The 26,957-nt window shown below is 41.0% G+C and overlaps 1 protein-coding gene across 3 annotated transcripts in view; it reads right to left on the reverse strand.

Annotated features, from left to right (window-relative positions):
• mtx2 (metaxin 2) overlaps positions 1–26,535 on the reverse strand; it is a 70,906-nt gene extending 44,371 nt beyond the window's left edge. For 2 of the 3 annotated variants that reach the window (XM_033023875.1, XM_033023877.1), the window contains exons 1-3: positions 26,379–26,535; positions 4,940–4,987; positions 4,139–4,185 (exon numbers count right to left, since the gene is read on the reverse strand). In XM_033023875.1, coding sequence (XP_032879766.1) covers positions 4,139–4,185; positions 4,940–4,987; positions 26,379–26,418 — 135 coding nt within the window. In that variant the 5' untranslated portion in view covers positions 26,419–26,535. The remainder of the gene's footprint in view (positions 1–4,138; positions 4,186–4,939; positions 4,988–26,378) is intronic. The other variant, XM_033023876.1, reaches the window with a different exon arrangement.
• Between the last annotated feature and the right edge of the window lie 422 nt (positions 26,536–26,957).

Here is a 26,957-nt window from a genome sequence, read left to right on the forward strand (position 1 = left end):
GTAGGAATTGAGGAGGAATTTATTCAATCAGAGGGTGGTGAATTTGTGGAATTATTTGCTACAGAAGGCTGTGGAGGCAAAGTCAGTAGATATATTTAAGGCAGAGATATATAGATTCTTGATTGGAACGGGTGTCAGAGGTTATGGGGAGAAGGCAGGAGAATGGGGCTAGGAGTAGAGATAGATCAGCCATAATTGAATGGCGTGGTAGATTTGATGGGCTGAATGGCCTAATTCTACTATCTACTGATCTTATGATAATCTTTCAAAAGAACAAGACCAATACTTATCCTACTCCAGTCTCTTAAATATGCAATAATCATATTTGAAATTAATTAAAACAATTATGTATGTAAATGAAAACAAATTAAGACAATTGGTATCACAACACAGACCCCCAAAAAAGAAACCATTGTTATTATATCAATAAATGTACATCAATTGTATGCAATATAAATTTTATGAGCTTTATAAATAAGCAATACTTTTAAAATACATTGTTATATTTAGAATCATGCAGAGAGCGTGCTGTTTACATAATTGTGCCGGTGCTGGCTGTTAGAAAGAGCTTTTCAATTAGTCATCTTCTCTGCTCCTTCCTGATAGTTCTGCAAATGTTTCCATTTTGGGCACAGAGCTAATTTCCTTGAATGCTGCTAATGAATCTTCTATCAATTACTGAAATCCAGATCCTAATAATTTAATACACAAATCAAAAATCTCATCCCCCTTTAAGCATAAATGGAAAAAAGATACAATAAGACAAAATTCAATGTGGCTGTAAAACCCAACTGAAAACATATCCTGGAGGCTTTAACACAATTTATATCTAAAAGATTTAACTGCCATCAAGCAATAGGCATTAAAAAAAAATCGATCTATCTATCTATCTATCTATCACATCTATCTGTCTGTCTGTCTGTCTGTCTGTCTGTCTGTCTGTCTGTCTGTCTGTCTGTCTGTCTGTCTGTCTCTACATACTATTAAAACTGTGTGCGTCTGTGTGTGTTTATTTGTGGGTGTCAGATTTGGCCTTTGATTCCTTGGTCCGCCAAAACCACACGCAAAACCCCGAGATTTTTTCCATTTCGCTAGCGAATTCACATTTACATTCACTAATGCACCCCTCAAAACATTTGGACATTTTTATGTACACATTTTTAATAAAATCCTTCGCCCCCCCCCCCCCCTCACTCATTTTTTCGCCTCCTGCTGGCTCTCCTCCAAAAACGCCGACATTTTTCACATTTCGCTAGCGATTTTCGCTGCTGCCGCCCGGCACTCCTCCACTACCCCCCCTCCCCTCCCCGGCTCTGTCACGCTGGCGGAAGGCACAGATCGGCTGCTCCCCCGCTGCTTTTCGCCATCTCCGCGGGCTTGCACTCTTGGAAAATCCCGCCTGTCGGCCCGCAGGCGCAATGAGGGCGTACGCAGCGTCTCGACGGGCGTACGCAGCGTCTCGCCGTCGTACGCGTCTCGATGTCGAATGCGCCTCGACGTCGTACGCACCGTCTCGACGACGTACGCACCGTCTCGACGGCGTACGCCTAGCGCGTGGCGATGACGTCAGGCCGCCCTCCCTTGCAACCGCGCGTTGCGGGAACAGACCCACGGGCCTGTACTTGGTCTCGTATACTTTTAAAACTGTGTGTGTGTGTGTGTGTGTGTGTGTGTGTGTGTGTGTGTGTGTGTGTGTGTGTGGGGGGGTGGGTGTGTGTGTGGTTTTGCATGTGAAACGTTTCTCCTCGAAAACCGGAAGCAAAAACGCGGAGATTTTTACCATTTCGATAGGGATTTTACTTATGAGTTCAGAAATCCACTCCTTGGTCAATTATTTCCACAGATTTTGAATAAAATTGATCACAAAACTTAATTTTTTAAATCTAAACAGTGCTCAGCAGCTGCTGACATCACAATGCCCACATGCCGACCAATCCAGGCCCACCTGCCTCCAGGCGCCATGCCTCCCGCAGCTGGATTCCCACGCCCGCCCGCTCGTTCACTCACTCACTCCAACCCCCCGCCCGACCGCTCACTCACTCCAACCCCCCGCCCGCCCGGTCACTTACTCACCCCAACCCCCCGCCCGCCCGCTCACTCCAACCCCACACCCTCTCCTACACACACCCCCTCCCCCACACACACACCCTCCCCACACACACCCTCCCCCACACACACACCCCTCCCCCACACACACCCCTCCCTCACACACACCCCTCCCTCACACACACCCCTCCTTCACACACACACCCCTCCCTCACACACACACCCCTCCCTAACACACACCCCTCCCTCACACACACACCCCTCCACCACCCCCCCCTCCCCCTCCCCCACAACCCCCCTCCCCAACACTCGCACCCACGAGCCCACGACAGGCCCCGCCTGAAGCCATCCCCCTCCCCTGGCTGCAGGACGCTTCCCGTGCGAAGCCATCCCCATCCCCCGGCTACAGAACGCTTCTGCCGTTGCATTGGGGGAAACAGGTGAGTGGTGGAATATTGCATTGGGGAATGGGTTGCGTTGGGGCACTAGGCCTCCCGTGTGACTGGGACCCAATGGGTCCCACTTTATCTAGTATACTATTAAAAGTCTCGTCTTGTGTGTGTGTGTGTGTGTGTGTGTGTGTGTGTGTGTGTGTGTGTGTGTGTGTGTGTGCGTGTGTGCGTGTGTGCGTGTGTGCGTGTGTACGTGTGTGCGTGTGCGCACGTGTTATTGTATCTTCGCCAAAACGGTACACGATAGTGCTGAAATGTTTGCAGAACCTTACTCAGATTTTTCCCGTCGTAGATTTAATCAACTTTCCTTCAGATTTGATGTTATATTTCACGTTATTGATATTTAAAGTTTTTAAAAAGCAAATTTTGAAAAATATCACTGCCTTTGACAGGGAGACTCTTCCAGCAGCTTCCAGTGATGATGTCACAATGCCACCTCACATTTCTCCAATCACAATGGGATATCATTTACACAAGCTGCCGTAAAGATTTCAAAAACCGAAAATGACATCACAATGGGATCTCGCACTCAGGCTGCAGTGAACAGTTCAAAAACCGAAAAATCACAATGTGATCTCTGCTGCCAATACACAACCTATGAGAGTTGACGGAGTGGGGGATGGGAGGAGAAGATATGTTATTTAAACATTGTCTTAAGTGGGGGAGTGCGAAAGGGGAGAGGTGAGGGGGGGAGTGATTGAGTGCAGGGAAAAGAAGAGGGTGGGAGAGGTGACAGAGAGACAATGGGATCAGCAGCTTCAAGGGGAGTAAGGAGAGAGTGAAATGTTTACCCCCCCACCCCCCCCCCCCCCACATGGGAAGGATTGATCAGCTCAAGGGAGCGCCGACGCCAGCCCAAATGTCGAGTCCATTCATTAGCGCTAAAAATGTTGCACCACCTTACTCACAATTGTGGTGGTTTGTGTCAAGTTTCATTCAGATTTATGTTATATTTTACAAGTTATTGACAAATTTAGATTTACAAGACCACAATACAAAGACGTCACAATGGGATCCCGAATCTCATTTACATAATAAATCGTGATTTTCAAAAAAACTTGTTTTAATCAAATTCATCAGTTTTCATTAACAGCTAACAATGTGTTTAGGTTATTTTAAAGAAAAATCACGATTTTCATTGTGGGGGGGTGGGATAAGGGGGGGATTTCATTTAAAGGAGGAGAATAGGGGTAGGAAGAGGGATGGCGAGGTGCAGTTGGGGGAGGGTTGCCGTGACTCGCTTCACAACGGGGATCTCTGGCGTCATAACGGGAACCCCTCAGCCGCGCGTGCGTAGTTGAGGGCTATGGGTGAGTGGTAGAATATTGCGTTGGGGGACGGGGCCCAACGGGTCTACACCTGGCTTAGTATTTAATAAAAGCCCTATAAAATTATATATAATTGTCACATTTCGGGATTATCGTTCGTTCTTATTAAACACCAAGTCACAACATAATGTTTTTTTTCCAGCCGTTCTTCTGCAAATTGAACATGATTTAAATGTAAGCAAACTTTAATATGTTTCCTGAGAGTTATCCTACTATTTTGGTTTCTTTCCATCTTTATTTCATGCAATGGAGATTTTACATCACACCCAGTTAATTGATCTTTAATACCAAGAACGCCACATATTTTCTTACCTGAACAGCGAGGCATGAAGCATTATCTGACAGCAAAATCTGTTCCCCTGTATAATAATGAGAAGGCAAAAGTAATTTGGAAGGTAATTTTATCACCTGTATCTGCTCATTAATACACCGCAATATATTTTGCACTGCTTGAAACAGAAAAGGTCTCTCATATTGTTCTTGAAATCTATTTGAAGCTAATATTATAAAACATTTCAGTCTGTCAAAAGAAAGAAAGATGACAAGTTCACTGCAATAAAAAATCCTTGGTTTAGAGGACTGGGGCAGCAACCTATTAGTCTTCATTACTTTGCAGTCTTCTGACAACTGGAGCAGGCTGCGTGCCCCAAATGGGGGCCATAACATGAGCTGATGATATATGAAGAGCTGCTAAAGGAAACCTGAACTGTCTCTGCCAATGTGAAACATTTAAGTTTTTTTTATAATGAGCCATGTTTGCCATAACATTTAAATATCTGAGGTATCAACAAATCACTTCTCAATTGTTGGAAAAGCCAACAATAAGATGTTTATCATAACATTTTAAACCCAGCTAATGATACCAACTGATATAATAATTCAATAATGAATTATGAGAGCTAGATGTCGTGATTTTCTTTTCTGTCTATGGTGACAGACAGATGTCAATAAAAACTCATGGTAATATGAAAGGGTGCCAAATATTAAAAAGTTACCAGAACTTTCCAAAGCTTTTACTAAATAATAATTACAAAGAAAAATAGATGGCAATCATTTGCTGTTCTTGCATCGTAATAGAAAGAAGAGGATTCAATTCCAAAACACAATACCTACCTTTTAATGGTTGAAAAAGTATTGCATTTTCAGGCCAAGGCTCTGCTGCTGTAAAAATATTATACACTGAATTAGTACAAGTGAAATGCCCAGGCACGGAATATATTTCTGAATTTGATACAGTTTACCTAATTTCTGAGGACATTTGTCCATATTTGTTGAAACAAAACGGTACAGTACAAGCTGCATTACTTAACTCCCAGATCTTAATTATACGTTACATTCCATGATTTCAATCATTGAAAAGGTCAGCTGATAATCTTAAATGTTGAAACAAATATGATTTAATTTGTTTTTAAGAATTATGACAAAACAGTACAACATCCTAACTAGAAAATCTTAACTCTACAACATCCTACATAGAAAAACACATTTAACGCCTGATGCTTTAAAACATCACTTTTAGGTCTTAACAGATTTTGTACAGCCACAGAAGTGAAATAGCCAATTACATTCCGTTCATGAGATTGGTAAAGTTGATAGAAGCATCAAGAGTCTTTAATGATAAACAGATTGAACCATATTAATATTATTTGGGTTATCAGTTTGCTGATTCCACTTAAGTTAGGAGGCACAATAAGTAGTGAAGATGGCAATGAAAATTTGCAAACTGATAATGACTGGTCAAAGGTAAGGCCACGATTGACAAGAAAAATCAGAGTAATTTCTAAATGGCTAGTGGATGAAAAGAGTGATTTTGCAGTCCAAATACATAAATGATTATGTTAGCTTTCCAAAATAATATAAATGGTTAAAAAGTTGGCTCTTGTTCCACGTGAGCGAGGAATTATGTGTGGGAGTCTGATTGGACTCCATCAGGCTCCATTTTCAGTTCAAGCACGAACCAGAAGGATATGAGTGCAACGCAGATTCACCACAACATTCACGCCACAAAAGTGGTAATTTATGAGGCCTGAATTTCCTAGAATATTGATTGTAAATTAATTGATAGACATAACATGAACTACCTCATCTCAGAAAATCCAGAAGGAAGAACAAATGTTGAGGTAGTCAACGCAAAATGATGGAAAGCACTTTGATACAAAAGGTGGTGGAAATCTTGAATTCCTGCCCATGAACATTATAGATGGATTTACAAGGTCAGTAACGATCAAACAACATAGCACATCACAACTATTGTACTAAATGGGACAGCATCAAACTGATTTTCCCCCTCAGAACACATACCTTACATTAGAAGTATCATAATTACACAATGTAAGAAATGAATTCTATCACCACCTGTAAACTCGTGTACCATAATCATGCACGGGCCAAGGAATGCAGAAGGGCATGCAGGCACAGCATCAGTCAAACCTAAACATGAAGTGCCAACCTGGTAAAGATACAAAACAACACTTTTGAAACCATCTTCAGCCAGAAGTGCCAAATGGACGATCCATCTCAATTTCCACGTGATCCCAAATCAGAAGATTGGTCTAAACCAATTCACTCCATGTATTGTCAAGAAATAGCTGAGAGTACTGGATAAAGAAAAGGCTAAGGACCTAACATTATGATGGTTGCATTAAGAGTCAGAGACGTGCTTCAGAAGAAAGCGCATCTTTTTCAAAACACTGACATATAATGCAGAAATTTGCCCAATTACGTAATGTCCACAAATTGCTGGACAAGTTCAATCTGGCTAAATAATGGACAGTGTCCTCCTAATCATCAGCAATGTAATGGAAAATAATATCATAAGACCACAGTCACATTACCAAGATTCATTTTAGGTTCTGTCTGCTCCTTACTTTATCGTGTCTAAACATGTGTGAGAGATAAAATGAGAGCATGATGAGAACATCTGCCCCTTGTATCAAGGCAACATTTGACCAAATATGGCACCAAGAATCCCAGATTCAACAAGTAAAGAGGAATTGAGGGGGGAAATCTCTCCAGAAAATAGTCATACATCTCAGAAAAATAAAGCTACAAAAGTTGTGATACGAGTAGGCCTTTCAGCTCCTTGAGACAGCTCTGCTGTTCCGTTGGATCATGACAAATTTGGCACGTCTCAAGTCCTCATTCCTACTCTTTCCCCAGATCCTTTGATTCAACTGTGCAGATATGGTACGCAGAAATTAGGGGATAAACACTTGATTGAATGAATGCAACTCCAATGATACTCAAGAACTTCAACGTTATCCATAATAAAGCTGCCTGCCTGACTGGTATCCTATCCCTTGCTCTAAACATTATCTCTCTAAACTATCAAAAAAATCACAGTATTATGAACTAAAAAATGCATCATACTTAATAGCCCATGCGGCTCCAAAAGTAGCTCCCGAGACTGAAACTCCACTTTCAGAAAAAGGGAAGTGCGACAAAAGCAAGCGGAAAGTTGCATTGTGGTTATGTTCCTGGACTACCTTCTATGCTAGATCATTCAGCCAAAAATGCAAATCCCACAACAGCAGTTGAGGAACTGGCATTCAATTAAATAGATATGGAGTGTTAAAGAAAGTGTCAATAATGGTAATGACTCCTTAAAAACCAACCTGGTTCGTTAATGTATTTCATGGAAGGAAATTAATCATCCTTATTTTGTCCATTTGTGATTCTGGATTCATTAATAAAAGCATTACATGATAAATGGGTACAGGAATAGTCCCTTCTGCCTGTTTCTCCATTGAATACATACATGACTACCTTTGACCTCTTTGCTGCACTATAGCCATCATTTTATTCTCTAGCATCTAAAAATGTATCTTGACTCAACAATTTAACCACCACAATCCCTTTGAGTTGAAAATTCCTAAGATACACCATGCTCAATGTGAAAAACGTTATCTTTGTTCTGAATGGTTAAATCTACATTTTGGAGGCATCAACCCCTCATTCTAGCCAAGAAAAATAATAACTCTACGTCAATGCTGTCAAGCCACTGAAAAAAATTTGTACATTTCAACGAGACCACCTCATTGCTTCAAAAGTCAAGATTATAGTCTGCTTATCCACTCCTCCAGCAACAAGCCCACATTTTCATATTAAACCCCTACCGAGTGATCCATGGTATATCACAATGTTTATGGAGATCACTATTTCTCTATATGAGAAATAACCACCTATTTCCCCTTTGTGCAGTCAAAGCAGACATGCAACATTATTGGCTTCCCCAGAGTTTAGGTCAGCGCACACAGCATCCACTTGTCCACTTATCCACTATGGACTCCCATTTGGAATACAGAACTCCTTATAAAACCCAAGGGCATTGTCTCAATGTTCAAGTCATTGTTGACAACGAAAACTTTTCAGTGGTTAAAATAGGGCATCCTGCAGGAGTCAGACAACTCTTCATTTTCTCACATCATGTGTCAGGGTTCGCATTGCCATAATGGATGTGATAAAAGCTATCCTTTCCTTTTTGGAAACTGATGAGTCAGTAAGATGTGATGCGATGCGATAATATTCATAATTTCTCTGGTGGATTAACTACATTACAGCATAACGGGCCATTATTAATTATTTTAGACGCAAAGTGCCAAAAACCATCAAAACATCACCATTCCTTCAAGAAATTGCAATTTTCTTGCTTGCAGCCAAGAAGCAGCCACAAAACTAATGTGCTACAAACAGGGAAAAAAAGCATTTTAGATCAGAGACCCTTCATCAGAACTGTGCATCAAATTTCTGACCATTCCATTCAAAGATGTAGCTGATAATGACATTGAGTTGGGAGTGAAATGGCCGTGCTGACTCATGAACTATTAATTCTCAGGTTTTTATTTCTATAATCTTATTTTCAAAAGGGAGATGAGCCACATGAACCAGACTCTCTTGTCGAGATGTATATAAGTAATAGTAAGGTAAACAGTCAAATATTTTTCCCAAGGGTGAAATATCAAAAACAAAGGAACATAGCTTTAAGGTAAGAGGGGCAATGTTTAAAGGAGCATTACACACTGTGAGTGCATGGGATCTGCTGCCAGAGATAATGGAGGCAGATATGATAATGCAGTTTGAGGGGCTTTTATATAGGCATCTGGATATGCAGGGAATGGAGTAATATGGATCATGTGCAGTAAGATGAGGTTAGTTCACCATGTCATCATGTACAACACAGGTATAATGGGCCGAACGGCCCATTCCTGTGCTACACTTTTCTATGTCCATGTTCTCTGCTAAAGTACACATTCAAGTTGCTTTTTTTTTTAGTAAGGAAACTCATTGTTGCTTTAACATTTCAATCTTACCAGTTCAAAATTATTCCACATTAAGCATAAATTATGCAAGTCTATTCCTGCTGGAATTCTCCACAGAGTCAGATGCAATCTTTAAAAGCCACTTGATAAAAGCTTGCATTTCCTAACCCGTATTACTTAACCGTCTTTTAATGTGGAATAATTGTTGCATCGCTCCCCATCAACAGATATCGACTCATCAATAATACTATCCTCATATCCAGGTGCAGCTGTAGTTGTTGCTGTGATGATTGCAAATGTATTTGTGATGATGGCTCTGCTGTCTCATGAACCACAAGTTCTGAGATTTCCTTCTCCCTACAGGGCAAAGGTTGAATCTGGTGCTTCAGACTGCAAGAAGGTGCACAAAGCATGAATCCATCCCTCTTGAGAATCCCCAGTCATTGTTCTGGAAAATGTTGCCATATTGCACTAAGCATAAAAGTTAACCAAAAATGCTTTATTCAGTATATAAACAAATATCTGAAAATAAAAGATCTTTCATTTACTGTAGGTCAAAGTTAACCCATACATATGCTCATGCCAAAAACAATAACTATCTCTTGTCCTACCAGCTCTGCTACTTTTCAGGAGTGGCTGCAATCTTGAAAAGCTATTTGTGGGGGACAAAAGGCAGCACTGTCTGTAAGTGAGGAGAACCCATGACATCCTGAGAAAAGACAGGACATCACTAGAACTCTTCAAGGAACTCAGCAGATATTTACGTCCAATCTGCTCAAATAAGACAGCAGGCTCCAGAACCCTGCAAAGCCGAGAGAAAACCTGCTGGAAAACAGATGCTATTCCATGATGGCCCAGTGCTCTTCCTCGCTTCACATTTAGAAGAGTTCTTTGGGGCCCAGCTTGTGCCTCCATGGAAGCATAAACTTACTTCATTAGCCTGTGTTCCTAGAGGCTGATATAGAAGTGCACATCGCATCCATTACCTGTAACAATTCTGGTCCACGGAACCTCCTGCAAGACATCAGTATGGATTTTTCTATGCCTTGTCACCTCTTGCAATCAGTCCGGCAAGTCAAATAATGTGTTGAATGCTTCACTGTACGTTTCTAATATCCTTTTCCCAAGCACACCAGATCCTTCAATAACAGTCAAACAAAGTCAGCATTCAGAGAATAAGATTTTATTTCCTCCTATCTGAATACAGCGCACATATGCCAGCTATTACCGCACACTTCTCCAAACCAAGAGATGCTATTAAATGCGCCGGTGCTAGCAGTGCAATCTCCAGAGCTTCCTTCCACTGTTACATTCCCCAAAGGGCTCATCAAACTACTCATAGAGTCGACCAGCTCGACCAGGCCCATCATCCTAACTTGCCCACGCCGACCAAGATGCCTGCATGTGGCCCTCTAACCTTTCCTGTCCATGTACTGTCCAAATGTTTTTTTTTACATGTTGATATAGTACTTGCCTCAACTAGCCCCTTAAGTACCTATTACATTTTTCCCCATCACCTTAAACCTTTGTCCTCTGGTTCTTGATTCCCCTACTGTGGGTAAAAGATTCAGTGCATTCACCCTATCTATTACCCTCATCCCCCTGCACTCCAAGAGCCTGCCCAACTTCTTCCCATATTTCAGGCCTTCCCCTCAAATCTTCTCTGCGCTCTTTCCAGCTTAACACCATTGTTCTATAGCAAGATGACCATGATGACCAAAACTGAACACAAAACTCCAAATGCTGCCTAATCAACATTGTGTACAATTGTAACATAACATCCGAACTTCTATACAAAATGTCCTAGGTGATATTAGGATAATAAGTATAGAAGTTGGGATATAAACCAAATGCCTTCTTAACCACCCTATCTACTGTGACACACTTTCATGGAACTATGTACCTGAAAACCTGGATCTCTCTGCTCCCCAGGGCCTTGCCATTCACTGTATAGGTCCTGCCCTGGTTTGACTTCCGAAAATGCACACCTCACACTTAGCTGCATTAAGCTTCATTAACCATTCCTCAGCTCACTTGCCCAACTGATCAAGATCCTGCTATGTTTGATAACCATCTTCAATATATACAATATCATCCACTTTAGTATCGTATGCAAAATTAATAATCATGTCTTGTAATTCTCATCTAAAGGTGAGAGGTTGCTCTCAGCTGTAATCTCTTCCTCGATATGTACACGCAGAGCATTGCGCAGCTTTTCTCAGCTGAACCTCCAATTATAGGGAGTGATACAGTAGGACCGTAATATTCCATATTTTGTTATTTCTGAAAAGATCCCACAGATTTTAGTTGGATGGGCTATTTCAATGAGGGAATAAGTCATACAGGAAAAAGGTATTCACAAAGTATGAAGATACTATGCTGATTAACCCTGAAGCCGAGATGGGCTTAGCTGTCCCAGTGTCCAGAAGAATCATCTTCTCCACAGCATTCAGTCTCCAGCCAAAGATAGTTCCCTCCTGACTGGAAGCAAGAGATGGCACTGCCTGCCTATTGGTGACTATGGGGAGGAGGAATGGGAGGGCGGAATGGGAAGGGGAAGGGGAAGGGGAAGGGGAAGGGGAAGAGGAAGAGGAAGAGGGGGAGGAGGAGGAGGGGGGGGGGGGGGAAGGAAGGGGGGGGGGGGAATAGTATCAAGATGTGGCCATCAGAGGAAGATGCAGCTGGTGGCTGAGTGATCAAATTGATACAGCTCAAGACAGTAAATGTTGTAGTGAGTACAATATGTTGATGATCTAATCTATTCTGCGAGCACAGTTTCCTACAGCCCTTCATGTTTTAGGGCATGTCACTCACACACACATGCAAGCTCCAACACACATGCTGCCAAATGTTCCAAGTTGTTGGCGTTGAGTCTCCTGCCCTTCCATCACAAAGTAACCCTTCTGTTGATTTATTCAACAGCGCTTTTTTTTTCCCAATGTCTTAATATGTAAATCTAGACTAGAGGCTTGTAACCTTTCCTGCCTCATCCACTGCAGTTTCTCCACATAGTAATTTATAACAAATTTCAATACAGGTGGCTATTGGGGTAACAGAAAATCATCCCTACAAAGTTCACAATCCAAACATTTAAAATGAGAAATAAAATGAACTCTCGAAATTTATGTGAAAAAAAAATTGGCCAACTCTTCTTTATTGACGCAGAAAATCACAATCCGGATTATTTTCTAGGAATGCCATCCTCCTGTAGCGCGAGGGCTGCCTGTCTTGGTGTGCTGCATGTTTCCCTTGAAGGGTGACACCCCAAGATCACAAAACACAGCTAAGCAGCAAGTTTCCAAAACTGCATGTAATGATTTTTCTTGGGCTGCCACTTTCCATTTCGGTTAGTTTAACTGCACTTACACATTTGCAAGAGGATTAAAGTGCTAGTGTGGCACAAAGTGCTAGTGTAACTCAGGGGGTCAGCATCTCTGGAGGAAAAGGATAGGTAACATTTCTGGTCAGGATCCTTCTTCAGCCCTGACCCAAAACATCACATACCCTTTACCTCCAGTGATGCTGCCTGAGCCGCCGAGTCACTCCAGCACTTTGTTTTTATCTTTGATATAAACCAGCATCTACAGTTCTTTGTTTCTACATGGACTGGAAAGGTTTGAAGGGATAAGGGCCAAATGCATGCAAGTGGGACTAGTGTAGACGGGGCGCCTTGTTTGGTACGGTTAAGCTGAGCAAAGGGTATGTTTCATTGTTGTGTGACACTATAATTGAAAACAATTAGTTTTTTTGGCAATGTTTAAGGTGGCAATTGTACAATTATGCTCACAATGTGCCTCTGCCATGGCAATCTCTCCCAATACCTATAGATTGCGGTAATACTGTGATCACTGATGCTTTTAATGTTCTAACTTCACAGCAAAAAATAAAATCCAGACTGTTGTGATCACAATGGCCTTTCTGTTGAATTGTAAAAAGATTGGCAGTGAACAAATATTGAAAGCAAGATACTTAAATAAAAGAACTTGCAAGTTTGTAATGTGTGGACCACTTTGGATAAGAGCAGGATGGCTTCTGAATTTTTAAATTGCTTTTAAGTGTAATGTCTGGCAGAAGCCAGACACCAAATGTATCATTCTTAATAATGTCTCGAACAGCATGTGCACCGTTAGAAATCAGTTTGCACTTCTAAATCACGGCACAACATTTTTCGCACGGAAAAGATCTTTATAGGAATTGAATAAATTAATGTGTACATTTCCCTTCATTTGTATATGACGTATTTAAGGAATACGGACAAAAAGCACGTCTTTGAAAGAAAAAAATGAAGGATCAAGATAGTAAAATAAGATAAAATAATGGTGAGGCAAGGTGCATAGGAGATGAGTAGAACAATATCAAAGTAACAGATGCCAAATAGTATTGGAGTAGAAGGGCTAAAAGAGCTCAAATAAGATAGAGAGAGGGATGAGTTTGAAGATATAAATGGAGAATAAAAGTCTTGAAACTCATTCAGAAAAGTACAGAATAAATTCTGACTGGCATCAAAGTATTAAATTGCAAAATTATGGAGGAACTGCAGTTTATGGAGGATGTAAGATGTGAAGCCACGAGTAGAATCGTTGACTTGCTAAGTCATGTACAAACATTTGAGATAATAAATAGGAAGTAGCACTGGGCAATAATGGTAAAGCTGGCAATTGTACTCCGACAATCACGGTGTATCTCTGTTGTGAGATTTTCACCTGATGCCTAGATTATATTGGACTGATTATGTAATACAAACTTCAGGACAAGCCGCAGCTATTCGAAATCCAAAGAAATCCTCTGAGTAAACTGGCCAACATGTAATCCTTTACTAACATCACCAATATTATAAACAATTTGTTTATGGGTCCCTACTTAGATATTTCCGCCGATTAATACAACTACCAATTTACAGAAGTAATTCCCTTATTGCAAAATGAGATGGACGTTTGAACACAGGAAAGATGCTATTTAAACATTCATTTCTTTTATTTTTATGTTTTTAGCTGAATTTCTGATGAATGATACTAGAGGCATTTTATGACTGTGCCCATTAGCCTCTTGCATGGTTCAGGGTGGTGAATGGAGGAAAAACAAGAAACACATTTTTCCTCAATTATAAATGTATCCAATTCTAATATTGTCTTTAATTCAACGTTAAATCAAGTCTGAAGTCGGTATAGATGAAGTTCTTCGGAATGGCCAAACAAATATTATATTTTAACCCTTAGTATCAAAGTAATTTCTTCCTCTGCATTCCACCAGCTGTCATTTGAGTCACCATCTTCAAAGTCAGCAAGGAAGGAAACCATTTTGTTACAGATGAAAGAGCTTCCTTAATGCAACTGACTGATGCAATGTTTTTAAAGACACATTTAGTTAGCCTAAAGAATGAGAATTTCCCAAATCATTAAATAATATTTGTAATTTGTTTATCCAAATTGGTGAATAAACATCTACATTTAAAACTTATTTTGCATAAAAGAAAAGCAACATTCTGCCAAAATAAACATAATAGAATACTTTAATAATATCACTCAATTAATTAAAGATAATGTGGTATAATTCCGCCCTTGCAACAGGAAATAAAATATGGAGGAATAGTTTCTATGACAGGTTGAAAAAGCAGAATTTATTGGAAAACTTGCATTGTGCATTCCTGCAATCAATGTAAATAAAAATATTTGTAATGCACATCATAAATTTTGTTACAGCTTCTACATTTCATGGCATATAAACAAAAAACATCTACTAAAAACATGCATTACACCCTTGCTCAATTCAATATCACTGAAAAATGAGGAATGGCAAAAGCTTTTTTGAAGGCATATTTATCCAAATAACAATCTGCTAGGTTCAGAAAACAATTGTAAAACTAGTATCAGTTATTTAAGTGTCATTCATATACAAAATTCAACACTACGTTTCAGGCAGAAAATACAAAACATTTCTATTTAATATAATACTTTAGTTGTATTTGCAGACCTACATACATATTGCTTTAAAACAGATTTAACATTAAAATAGTTCTAAGGTTTAATGTCAGCCAGTCTTCTGACGAACAGATTGTTTAAAGCCAATCAATAATAGAATAGTAAATACCACAGCTGACAGTTGCAGCTGTAGTTTTTCAGCTAAAATAACAGCCTTATTCAAAACATGCATCTTAAAAATGCTGAATATGTGCAACATTTCTTACATCACCAAACATTAAAATTACACATCATTTAAACACTCAAGCTAGTTTTCTTCAAATAGTGATTTATAATGCAGAAATCTCCACTAAAATCAAACCATTTATTCTTGGACTGCACATTTCTATAATATGTGGACTGCAGTTTGTAGCTCACCACATCTAACAGAACATAAAAGGAGATTTCCCCAAGGTCTTTATATCACCAACAGAGGTCTCTGTAGCATATCAAAATTTGATTTTGTAATGTACAATTTCAAGACTTTCCTTTTACCTATTGCTGGATTCTTTTTTTTTAAATGTTCCTAATATCACCCATTTTGTGCAGAAAATTTCATTTTGCTCAATTATATTTTTGCACGTGCAGAGCGGGCCCTTTACTGCACCACAAAGGTTCCTATTGTTCACGTTAGAGTTCAGGCAGCAACATTCAATAGGTTAATCAGCCATAAAGAGAATTACAACTATAACAAATATACACACCGGTCCATTTACAATTAGGGCCCGCCAGACAACATTCAAGAACGGCTGATTTGCTTGCCATTTATAAAGAAATGGCAGAAATAATCACAAAGCTAGGTAACTAGTAGTACAAGGGGTGCTCCATTATCCCAGTACATTAGGTTAGTAAGAGGAGTAAAAATATATTTGCCGTTCTTCATCCAAGCATAATCAAAATGCAACAATTACAGTGCATATAAATACATGGATGTTGAGAATAGACAAGAATGAAAACGTGATTTTGATGGATAAGTATTCAATGCCTTGATTCAGGCATATCCACCAGCTAGCTGTTTGTGATACCAAAAAGTGGCAAAAGCCAAGAAACTCCTTGCAAACAAGAACTGCATTTTTCGCAGAAAAAGTATACAGGCCATTCCTATTAAGAACACCCAATTCATGGACAACCCTACATAATAGTGAGCTCCCATAATACTATGACATTTTAAAATCTGTTGTACGATAGGCAGGAGATTCTGTGGCCACAATTGGGACAATTGAATGGTGCGTCAAGGATGTCTCGAGTGACTGCAGAACATTCTCAAGTGAGAGTAACCAGAGGTCATGCTCGCCTTGGGACCTACGACATGATAGAAAAAGGGATGATGTCCTGCAGAACAAATATAGGGAGTGACGTAAAAGGTTAAAAAGCAGGACCGCATGGGTAGTAATCTCTGGTTACTCCCAGTCCAATGTGCTCGTGAGGACAGAAACAGGATAGACTAGATGAATGCATGGCTGAGGAAATGGTGCACACTGCAGTGATTCAAGTGCTTGGATCATTGTGACCCAGACACGAGGGGAGAGATACACCTGAACTGGAGGGGGATCAGTGTCCTGGGAAGGAGATTCACTAATGTTACAGGAGGGTAGGCTAGTCTGGAAGGTTAGATCACATGGGATACAGGGACAGTTGGATAATTGGATATATATTGGATATGCAGGTTAAAAGTTTAATCGAATACAGCTTTTATTGTGACAAGATATGCTGTGCCCTACATTTCTTTATCACAGTTATTGACTCCCCCCCCCCCCAAATTGACAGATCTGCCCAGCTTTCTGCTCTTTCTTACTCACTCCAGAGGTCGGCCTAATAGTAAATCGCCCTTCCGTTCAAATATTATACCCAGTCATGTTGTAATTGCAATTAGCTAAATACTCATGCACCTTCCACAACTGCAGTAGAACCTCCCTGCTCCTATACTCAAATCCTTAGCATTCATAGCAAAAGGATTTGAGTATAGGAACAGGGAGGTTCTACTGCAGTTGTACAGGGTCTTGGTGAGACACCTGGAGTATAGCGTACAGTTTTGGTCTCCTAATCTGAGGAAAGACATTCTTGCCATAGAGGGAGTACAGAGAAGGTTCACCAGACTGATTCCTGGGATGTCAGGACTTTCATATGAAGAAAGACTGGATAGACTCGGTTTGTACTCGCTAGAATTTAGAAGATTGAGGGGGGATCTTATAGAAACTTACAAAATTCTTAAGGGGTTGGACAGGCTAGATGCAGGAAGATTGTTCCCGATGTTGGGGAAGTCCAGAACAAGGGGTCACAGTTTAAGGATAAGGGGGAAATCTTTTAGGACCGAGATGAGGAAAACTTTTTTCACACAGAGAGTGGTGAATCTCTGGAATTCTCTCCCGCAGAAGGTAGTTGAGGCCAGTTCATTGGCTATATTTAAGAGGGAGTTAGATGTGGCCCTTGTGGCTAAAGGGATCAGGGGGTATGGAGGGAAGGCAGGTACAGGATACTGAGTTGGATGATCAGCCATGATCATATTGAATGGCGGTGCAGGCTCGAAGGGCCGAATGGCCTACTCCTGCACCTATTTTCTATGTTTCCGATCCATTGTTCATTATTAAACCTAAACTTCCTTCTACACTGTTCTTATTACAGGACATTGTAGTGGATCGCACTGGTTCCTAGGAAGCAATCACATACAAAATTGTAGGGCATCTGCAGTGCGCAAAATGGCATATTCCAGACTGGTGGGGGCACAGTGGCTCAGTTGACCTCGATTCAAATCTCTGGTGCTGTCTGTGGGGAGTTTGCACGTTCTCCCTGTAACTGTGTGGGTTTCCTCCGTGTGCAATGCACTAAAAGTTAGATGAGTCCTTGCTCTACTCCTTACTTTAATAAGGAATCTGGGATGTTCGTTAAAATACTGAGTTGATCAGCAGATACACTGCCATATCTGGTCCTTCAGCTTTATGCCAGCCATTCCTGCTGCAGGTAGTGTGGCCCCATACATTTGAATGCGATCAGCACCCTTCACTAAAATTCTACGTGAATTGAAAATGCATAAAAAGTTATAATGAATATTCCAGGAGTTACTTTTCTGAAATTTGAGGTACCTTAAATAAAATTAAATATTCCTAAATTAATTCAAGTTAAATATTATTTAACTTGAAGAGTTGAAGAACATTTACAATCACTAAAAACCTTCAAACATCACAAGCTGACAGCTGGCCATCAGTGTGGTCCAGAATGGAGGCCACCCGCACCCATGTCACCACTCAAGAACCACTCTGCCTCAGGTAATGGCCACAGCAGCAAAGATGTTCAGAGCACCATGGTTGCAAAGTGTAATCAAGGGCACCTTACAGGAAGTTTCTTAGAGCATGGTCAGTAGAAAGCTATCCTGATCACAAGAAAATTGTCTCTTTATAACTTCCATTTGCCTGCTTATCCCAACCTAAATGAATGTTAAATTCCCTTTTAAAACAACTCTGCCTTCACTGCGAGTTCAGTGAATTTCTGAGTTGATTTATTTTGCCACTTCACAGCTGCTGCCAAAGGGACTAAACACTCCTCTTACTGATCCAAAATCCTTTTCCATTTCATTATTCCTCAATACCCTGCTTACATCTGGTAAAAAATCTCTCAACAAGAAGTAATTATAAAATTACAGTTTCACACTCAAGTCCAACGCAATAAAATGGCTTTTGAACCCTTGGGACAGCTTCCCCTCTACTATTGGAATATTACAATTGCAGCAGAAACCTTAGTTATGTGTGGAGTCAGATCAGATCCATAGGAATTCCTGGACAATAAAAACAAACTGTCTTTCACCTATGCATTGCAATTCCTGCTGGAACAAGATTTATGGTTGACAGATGTCAATAAAATCTGAAAGGGTAGCAATCCCTACTGTTGAATCAGGTGAATTTCTGACAAGTATTATTTAGCTTACACACCATTGATCCCAGGACTACATAAAGGATGATGACGGTCACTCATATTGAGACCGACTTCTACATTACTTGTCACGTTTCTTACACTGTGCAGGTTCTCCCAGCTAAGTTCCCAATTGTCCTCATTAACTCACTGCCCTACTCTTGCTCTTGCATTTCCAAACGTATTAGATTTCCTTGGGCCTATGTGGTTTTTTTTAAGCAGAGCTTTCTTGTGGCAATTAAAAACACATTTTAAAATATTAATTTGTATGTATATGCAAAGATTTTTTTAAAATAATTAAGTAGGAGAGATCTTTCTTACCAAGGTTCAAAACTGATACCTGTAAAACGGTCAGCAAGACAGCTGGTAAGAATTACTGACGTGGGAAATTAGAAAACATCTGCTACAGGCTTATTTCAATCACCAAGTTGAAAGATATGTTTTAGGTTTGAAGTCTTGGATGTTTTAGGTCTTGGGGGGAAAACAGGGAGATTATTACCTGCACCCAGCGAAAGATAAAGGAGGAGGTCCAGTGAGATCTGGATATCCTTGTGCAATCAATATAATGCAGGTGCACAAGCAATTAAGACAAGGAGGATATTACCCATCAAAGCAAATTGAATCAAATATAGGAGCAAGCATGTCTTGCTGCAATTGTAGGCCTTAATGGGACCCGAGTATTATGCAAGTTTTGGATTCCTTATCCAAGGAAGGATGTTCTTGCTGGATAGCAATGTGTCCCAGGATTATTCATGTACGACAGGACATATGAAGAGAGATTCGGATATATTTGAACTTGTTTCACCGGAGTTAAGAAGAATAAGCGGGAACCTCACTAAAAACTTTTTTAAATCATGATGGGTCTGGACAGATAAGAGGGGGGTGGGAAGAGTACATATCTGCAGGTCACAGCCCAAGTAAATGGGCTAACACATTTTGGATATATATGGGAGGAAATTTCTGAGGCATTATCGACCACTGAAGGCATTCTGGGCAAATCATTAATATATTGGAGGAATTAAATATGGTATGAGTGGCTAAGGAGATAAAGAGATATTGGGAGACAAGCCAAGATGTGTTTTATTGTCATATGTCCCGGATGAGACAATGAAATTCTTACTTGCTTCAGCACAACAGAATATGTTAATATGTAAACATAGTACATAACGGGGGAAGAGAAAAAAAAGAAAAAGTTCAATAAATAACAAATATAGTGCAATAATAGCAGTCTTTCGCAGTTCTGAGCTCAGAGCTTATTCGTTGTTGTGTTTAATAGCCTAATGGCTGTAGGGAAGAAGCTGTTCCTGAACCTGGACGTTACAGTTCTCATACTCCTGTAGCTTCTTCCTGATGGCAATGGTGGGATGAGTGTGTGGCCAGGATGGTGAGGGTCCTTGATGATTTGGGCTGTCTTTTTGAGGCAGCAACTACGATAGATCGCTTCGACAGTGGGGAGGTCAAAGCCGGTGATGGACTGGGCAATGGTCAAAACCTTTTGTAGTCTTTTTCACTCCTGGACGTTCAAATTGCCGAACCAGGCCACGATGCAACCAGTCAGAATGCTCTGTAGAAGTTTAGGAGAATCCTCTACTACATGCCGAATCTCCGTAATCTTCTCAGGAAGTAGAGTCGCTGATGTGCCTTCTTTATAATTGCATCGGTTTGCTGGGTCCAGGAAAGATCTTCGGAAATATGCACACCCAGGAATTTGAAGTTATTCCTCTCCATCATCGTCCCATTGATATGAACAGGATTGTGGGTCCTCATCCTTCCCCTACCAAAGTCCACAATCAGTTCCTTGATCTTACTGATGTTGAGAGCCAGGTTGTTATGCTGGCACCATTTGGTCAGTCGGTCGATCTCACTTCTATACTCGTCGGCGAACTTGATGCCAGAGATCGCATTATGTCCGGCTACGCAGTCATGGGTATAGAGTTAATAAAGCTGAGCACGCAGCCTTGGGGTGCTCCCGTACTAATTGTTACTGAGGATGAAGTGGTTCCTCCAATTCGAACAGACTGTGGATGAGGACGTCGAGGATCCAATTGCAGAGGGATGCGCAGAGGCCCAGTTCCGTGAGTTTGGTAACCAGCTTGGAAGGGATGATGGTATTAAACGCCGAACTGTAGTCTATAAACAAGAGCCTGACGTAAGTGTTTTTATTGCCCAAGTGGTCCAATGCAGAGTCCATAATATTATTTCGATCCACCCATTCTCATTCAAGTGACTGCTTATTGCACCCCTAATTAATTTTCCATGACATTACCTAACAGAAAAGCTACAGTGATTGGTCTGTAGTTATACCCTTTATTAAACAAGGATCCAACAGTTGCTTTCCAGTGTAGTTTTCCAGTTCCAAGGCATCACCCCTAAATCCGTGAATGTTTGGAAAGTTATGGCTGCGGACTCTGCAATTTCCTCCCTTACTTCCCTCAGCAACCCAAGATGGATTCCATCCACTTTAATCTCTTTGAACTATCCCTTCTAGCACTTCTTCGCCACTTTTAGCCATCCCACACCAGCATTATATTCCTAGGTGAAAACTGATGCTGTCCTCCTTCACCACCGAGTAAATTTTCTTTGCGCATTGACTCACTCCACTCTCCTTTTAGATTCCTTTCACTGTTTAACTGTATTTATTTTAATGTCTCTCATGTTCGCCGGTAATCTTTTCTCATGCTCTCACTTTGTCCACTTCCTTTTCCCCTTTCCTCTGAAACCCTATTTCTCGTTTATTACCATTTTCACATGTAATATCTCCTTTTTGCGCATTAACTTACTCTATAAATTCTTAGTCATCCAGGGAGCTTTGGTTTTAATTTGCAAGGCTGAAAAGGTAATTACTCCAATGTGACAACATTCTGGGCTTCCCACTGTGAAAACTTAATACATAACAATGCTGTATACTTTAAGGGCAATGTTTCAGTACAACTAACATAGGTTACTGCCACAAGCTATTGTCACTCCTCTGAAGAATATCCTGTAAATACAGTTTGTTATATTGTCAAATATACAACAACCTACTAACATTAGAATACTTTGTCAGTTGCTTTCTTTCTATAGGTAAGTGATTGTTATCCAAGTTCATTCATTTTACTCATAATGCATATTGCCTCAGCATGCCTTATCAATATAAATTATACATTTCCACTTCTGGGCTTTGATGAGATTTTGAGTAATTTCATTATTTTGTTCTTTCACTCTACATCTTCATAGTAATCCGAAAGATCATCTTGCCACATTTGCAAGCTAAACTTTCTCTGCACATAAATAAATCAGCAGTCAAAAGTGATAGCGACTACAGAATATCCACAAATTTATGGAATGATTATTTCTGATAATGCTGATTATTCCCATCGTTTGCACCGATGTATCATTGGCATGAATAATGCAATGTTGGGAATGAAACTTGGGAATTTAGTGCTAAATGTTAGGATTACCAATTTGAATCATGAAGTGATTTGAAGGTTAGAGTCATGTTTGCATCACATGCTAATGGAAAATGATTTTTAATTTAGAATATTAAAATAAATCACATCATGATTAGGATCAATTTTAGTTTGCTTGGCTCCGTCTAAAACAAAAATGAATGCAATTTTATTCATTGTCAGGAAGGAAGATTACAAAGAATCAAGGTGGTTCCTTGAACTATTAAAATTGTGCGACAAAACCACTTTAGTTAACCTCAAGCAATGTTACTGGTTGTTGGAGCCTGATGAAACACTGAGCACTCACTGACAAATGTATATAAAAATAAACTGTCCGGGTCGAGACCCGAAACGTCACCTTCTCTCCAGAGAATTCCTTCTCTACAGAGATACTGCCTGTCCCGCTGAGTTACTCCAGCATTTTGTGTCGACCTTCAATTTAAACCAGCACCTGCAGTTCTTTCTTACACAAAATAAACTGTCCAATTGACCAGATCATCTCAACATTTAATCCCCACAACTTTATCTGATCAGATATTTCCTCCATCTTCTCTACACCTTCAAGCTAAACATGTTTTCTTTCTTATATAACAAAAAGAAAATGGTGGGAACATTCAGGAGGTCAGCAGCATCTGTGGAAAGAGAAACAAAGTTAACATTTCATGTCTGAGACCCTCAATTTCTCTACTTATGTCAACTCTAACAAGAGCTCATCGACCTGAAACGTTAACGGTTTCTCTTTCCATTGATACTGCCTGATGTGTTATTTCATACAGTTTCTTTTTCATTTCAGATTTCCAACATTTGCATTTTTTTTTGCTTTCCACATAAAACTGTATTAGAAGCAGAAAAATGAAGGAAGAAGATTAGACTTTATTCCATCACAGTGAAACATGTGGAGTCCGCTGTGGTGGATGTTTATGTTAACTTTTATGTAGTTTTGTGTCTTGTTGTTTTTTTTTAGTATGGCTGTATGGTAATACAAATATCACTGTACATTAATTGGTACAGGTGACAATAAAAGGCCTGTGAAACCTTCCTTTGAAAACTTTGAAAATGCTGAAGACATTGTGATGAAATGTGATTGACCAAAAATCAGTTTTGCCACTGTTGCTGCCTTGAGACTGATGAAAACTTCAAACATTTGCTGTTATTTCACTTCACAAATCTGCAAGTACTTAGCTTTGACACAAATATTTGTTTAAAGCAGAGCACAAGCAAGAATGCTCAAAGAATCTACTGCCCGAAAGAAAGCAGATAGTAAATAAGGCATTGACAAAAAAAAGTAATTCCTTCCTCCCTCCTCCTGTCCAGCAGAAGATATAAAAGCTTCAATACGTGCACACAAGACGCAGGAACAGCTTCTTCCCCCGTTACCTGACTTCTGAGCAGTGGTTCCATTAGCCAGAATACTGACTGATTCACATGTACCCCAATGCAGACATTGGACTTTACCTATGGAACTGTTGCGCCACGTGATGAGAACTATTTGCTGCACTCTGTATTTTCTCCTTTGCTCCATGTACTATGCTTGAGCTTGGCTTGATTGTATTTATGTATAGTATATTACCTGATCTATTTGGATAGCATACAAAACAAAGCTTTTCACTGTACCTCAGTGCACGTAGCAATAATAAACCTAAACCTCAAAACTACTGGAAGAACTCAAAAGGACAAGCAGGAACTGGAGGCCAAGGGATGGTCAACATTTCAGGTCATGACCCTTTGCCAGGATTGAGGTGTGGATGGGAGATAACCAGTGTTAAAAGGTGAGAGGGTGAGTGATGCAAGGACTGGCAGGTGAGATGTGCTTTTATGGGTATATGAATACTTTATTGTATTGAGCCAGCTGGAGGAATTTTTATGGGGACACAATGGGATAAGGTAGAGAGTGGGATGATTCGCAAGGCTGGGCGATAGGGCTCACTGAAAACTGGTTGAAACTGGATAATATCAGTCTCAATCACATCAATGATTTGGATGAAGGGATTCAAAGTAACATTAGCAAATTTGCAGATGACACAAAGCTGGGTGGCAGTGTGAACTGTGAGGAGGATGCTATGAGAATGCAGGTTGACTTGGGACAGGTTGGAGGAGTGGGCTGATGCATGGCAGATGAAGTTTAATGCGGATAAATGTGAGGTTATCCACTTTGGTAGCAAAAACAGGAAGGCAGATTATTATATAAATGGTGGTCAAGTTGGGAAAAGGGGAAGTACAACGGGATCTGGGGGTCCTTATACATCAGTCTATGAAAGTAAACATGCAGGTACAGCAGGCAGTGAAGAAAGCAAATGGCATGTTGGCCTTTATAACAAGAGGAATCGAATATAGGAGCAAATAGGTCCTTCTGCAGTTGTACAGAGCCCTAGTGAGACCACACCTAGAATATTGTGTGTAGTTTTGGTCCCAGAATTTGAGGAAGGACTTTCTTGCTATTGAGGGAGTGCAGCGTACGTTTACAAGGTTAATTCCCGGGATGGCGGGACTGTCATATGCTTGGACATGCTAGTGGTGAATCTCTGGAATTCTCTGCCACAGAATGTAGTTGAGGCTAGTTCATTGGCTATATTTAAGAGGGAGTTAGATGTGGCCCTTGTGGCTAAAGGGATCAGGGGGTATGGAGAGAAGGCAGGTACAGGATACCGAGTTGGATGATCAGCCATGATCATATTGAATGGCGGTGCAGGCTCGAAGGGTCGAATGGCCTACTCCTGCACCTATTTTCTATGTTTCTATGCTAGAGGCAGGAAACATGTTCCCGATGTTGGGGGAGTCCAGAACCAGGGGCCACAGTTTAAGAAAAAGGAGTAAGCCATTTAGAACGGAGACTAGAAAACACTTTTTCTCACAGAGAGTGGTGAGTCTGTGGAATTCTCTGCCTCAGAGGGCAGTGGAGGCAGGTTCTCTGGATGCTTTCAAGAGAGAGCTAGATAGGGCTCTTAAAAATAGCAGAGTCATGGGATATGGGGAGAAGGCAGGAACGGGGTACTGATTGGGGATGATCATATTGGCCTACTCCTGCACCTATTGTCTATTGTCAATCACCATTTTTAAGGTAATAATGAACTAAAGTGAATCAATGCATAGTAACCAGTAATCTGACTCCATGGAAGAATTTATCATTGTGTATACCTGGTAAAAAACTGGACTGCACACTGCTTACGTAGCCCCAAGTGCATTAGAGCATAGAACAGCAAAACATATTCAGCTCATCATATACACTCACAGCTGAAACAGGGTAGTGATAATGGACAGAAGAGAATAAAGAAATGCATAAAAATAAAATACATTTTGGATCTGCCTTGGGACAGGTTCTCCCAGACTGGCCAACTTGTAATAAAGGATTTTTTTTTTCTCATGATAAACCCCAGAGTCCACGTGAATTATTTCTGTCCACAGCATGATGTTGGGAGTTAGAGGCTGGAGGAAACAGAAAACGAGAGAGAAAAAGAGGGTGCAAATACAGTAGGGGCGGGTGGAGGCAGAGACAGTCCAGAGGGCGATAAGTAGAAACAGCAGAGGCTAGAATCGGAGAAGGACGGTACTAAGCGAAACCGTATATAATGGGCAGTTTGAGAGAGGTCAGGAGAACCAGTCGGCAGGTGGTGGGTGATGTAGAGCCCCGAGCTCAAACGTCGAGTATCCCTTTACTTGTAGGGCTCGGCATGCTGAGTTCCTACAACAGTTTTGCTTTGAATTCTAGCATCTCTTGTGACTCCTGAAAGCATTGACACCCTGCCCCTATCCTTGGGAGGTGATATGGAGCATAGATACTAGAGGAGCTCCTCTAGTATCTTTGATAAGGAGTGTGCACTCTTGTTGGGGAATTAACGACACTGCACATAGTAGCTGTTCTCGCGAGCAGAGGAGGAGGAGGAGGAGGCTCCGAGTTGCGCCCTCGTATACCTGGTCGCACCTGTTGCGCCCTCGGCCCGGGCCCAAACTACCCGCCGCAGCTACTCTCATTCCCCCTCACGATCATAAGCGGCTCGGAAGTCATTACCTGCCATCTGGCTAACGAAGGCGTCCGCCGCCATTGACATGTCGTCACTCGCCAACTTTGGGCCGGTTGAGAGCGGTAGCGGCAACGGCAACGGCAACGGCTCGCGCGCACAATGTCACCGGGGCCGCGCGTCCACCCACTTCCGGCGCCACTTCCTGCCGACCAGAGCGGACAGGCGCGCGTGCGCAGTGCACCCGCTGGGCGGCGGCGGCGGTGCGTGGAACCACGTGACCAACGCCGGTTGTCTCTCAGTTCATAAAAGATGCTCTCGGTAACCATACAGGAAGACGTCTTTCCCTCTGTTAACGGTACTTCCATAAGCTAGGGTAGTGTTCCATAATAGACTTTTTATTATGGTGTCACTTATCCGTTATAGAGTGATGCAGTGTGTCGGCCCAACTTGCCCACACCGGCCAACAATGTCCCAGCGACACTAGTCCCACCTGCCAACATTTGGTCCATATCCCTCCAAACCTGTCCTATCCATGTACCTGTCTAAATGTTCCTTAAATGCTGGGATAGTCCCTGCATCAACTATCTCCTCTGGCAGTTTGTTCCATACATCCATCATCTGCTGCA

This window comes from Amblyraja radiata, chromosome 7 (genome assembly GCF_010909765.2).
Source record: "Amblyraja radiata isolate CabotCenter1 chromosome 7, sAmbRad1.1.pri, whole genome shotgun sequence".
Lineage (NCBI taxonomy): Eukaryota > Metazoa > Chordata > Chondrichthyes > Rajiformes > Rajidae > Amblyraja > Amblyraja radiata.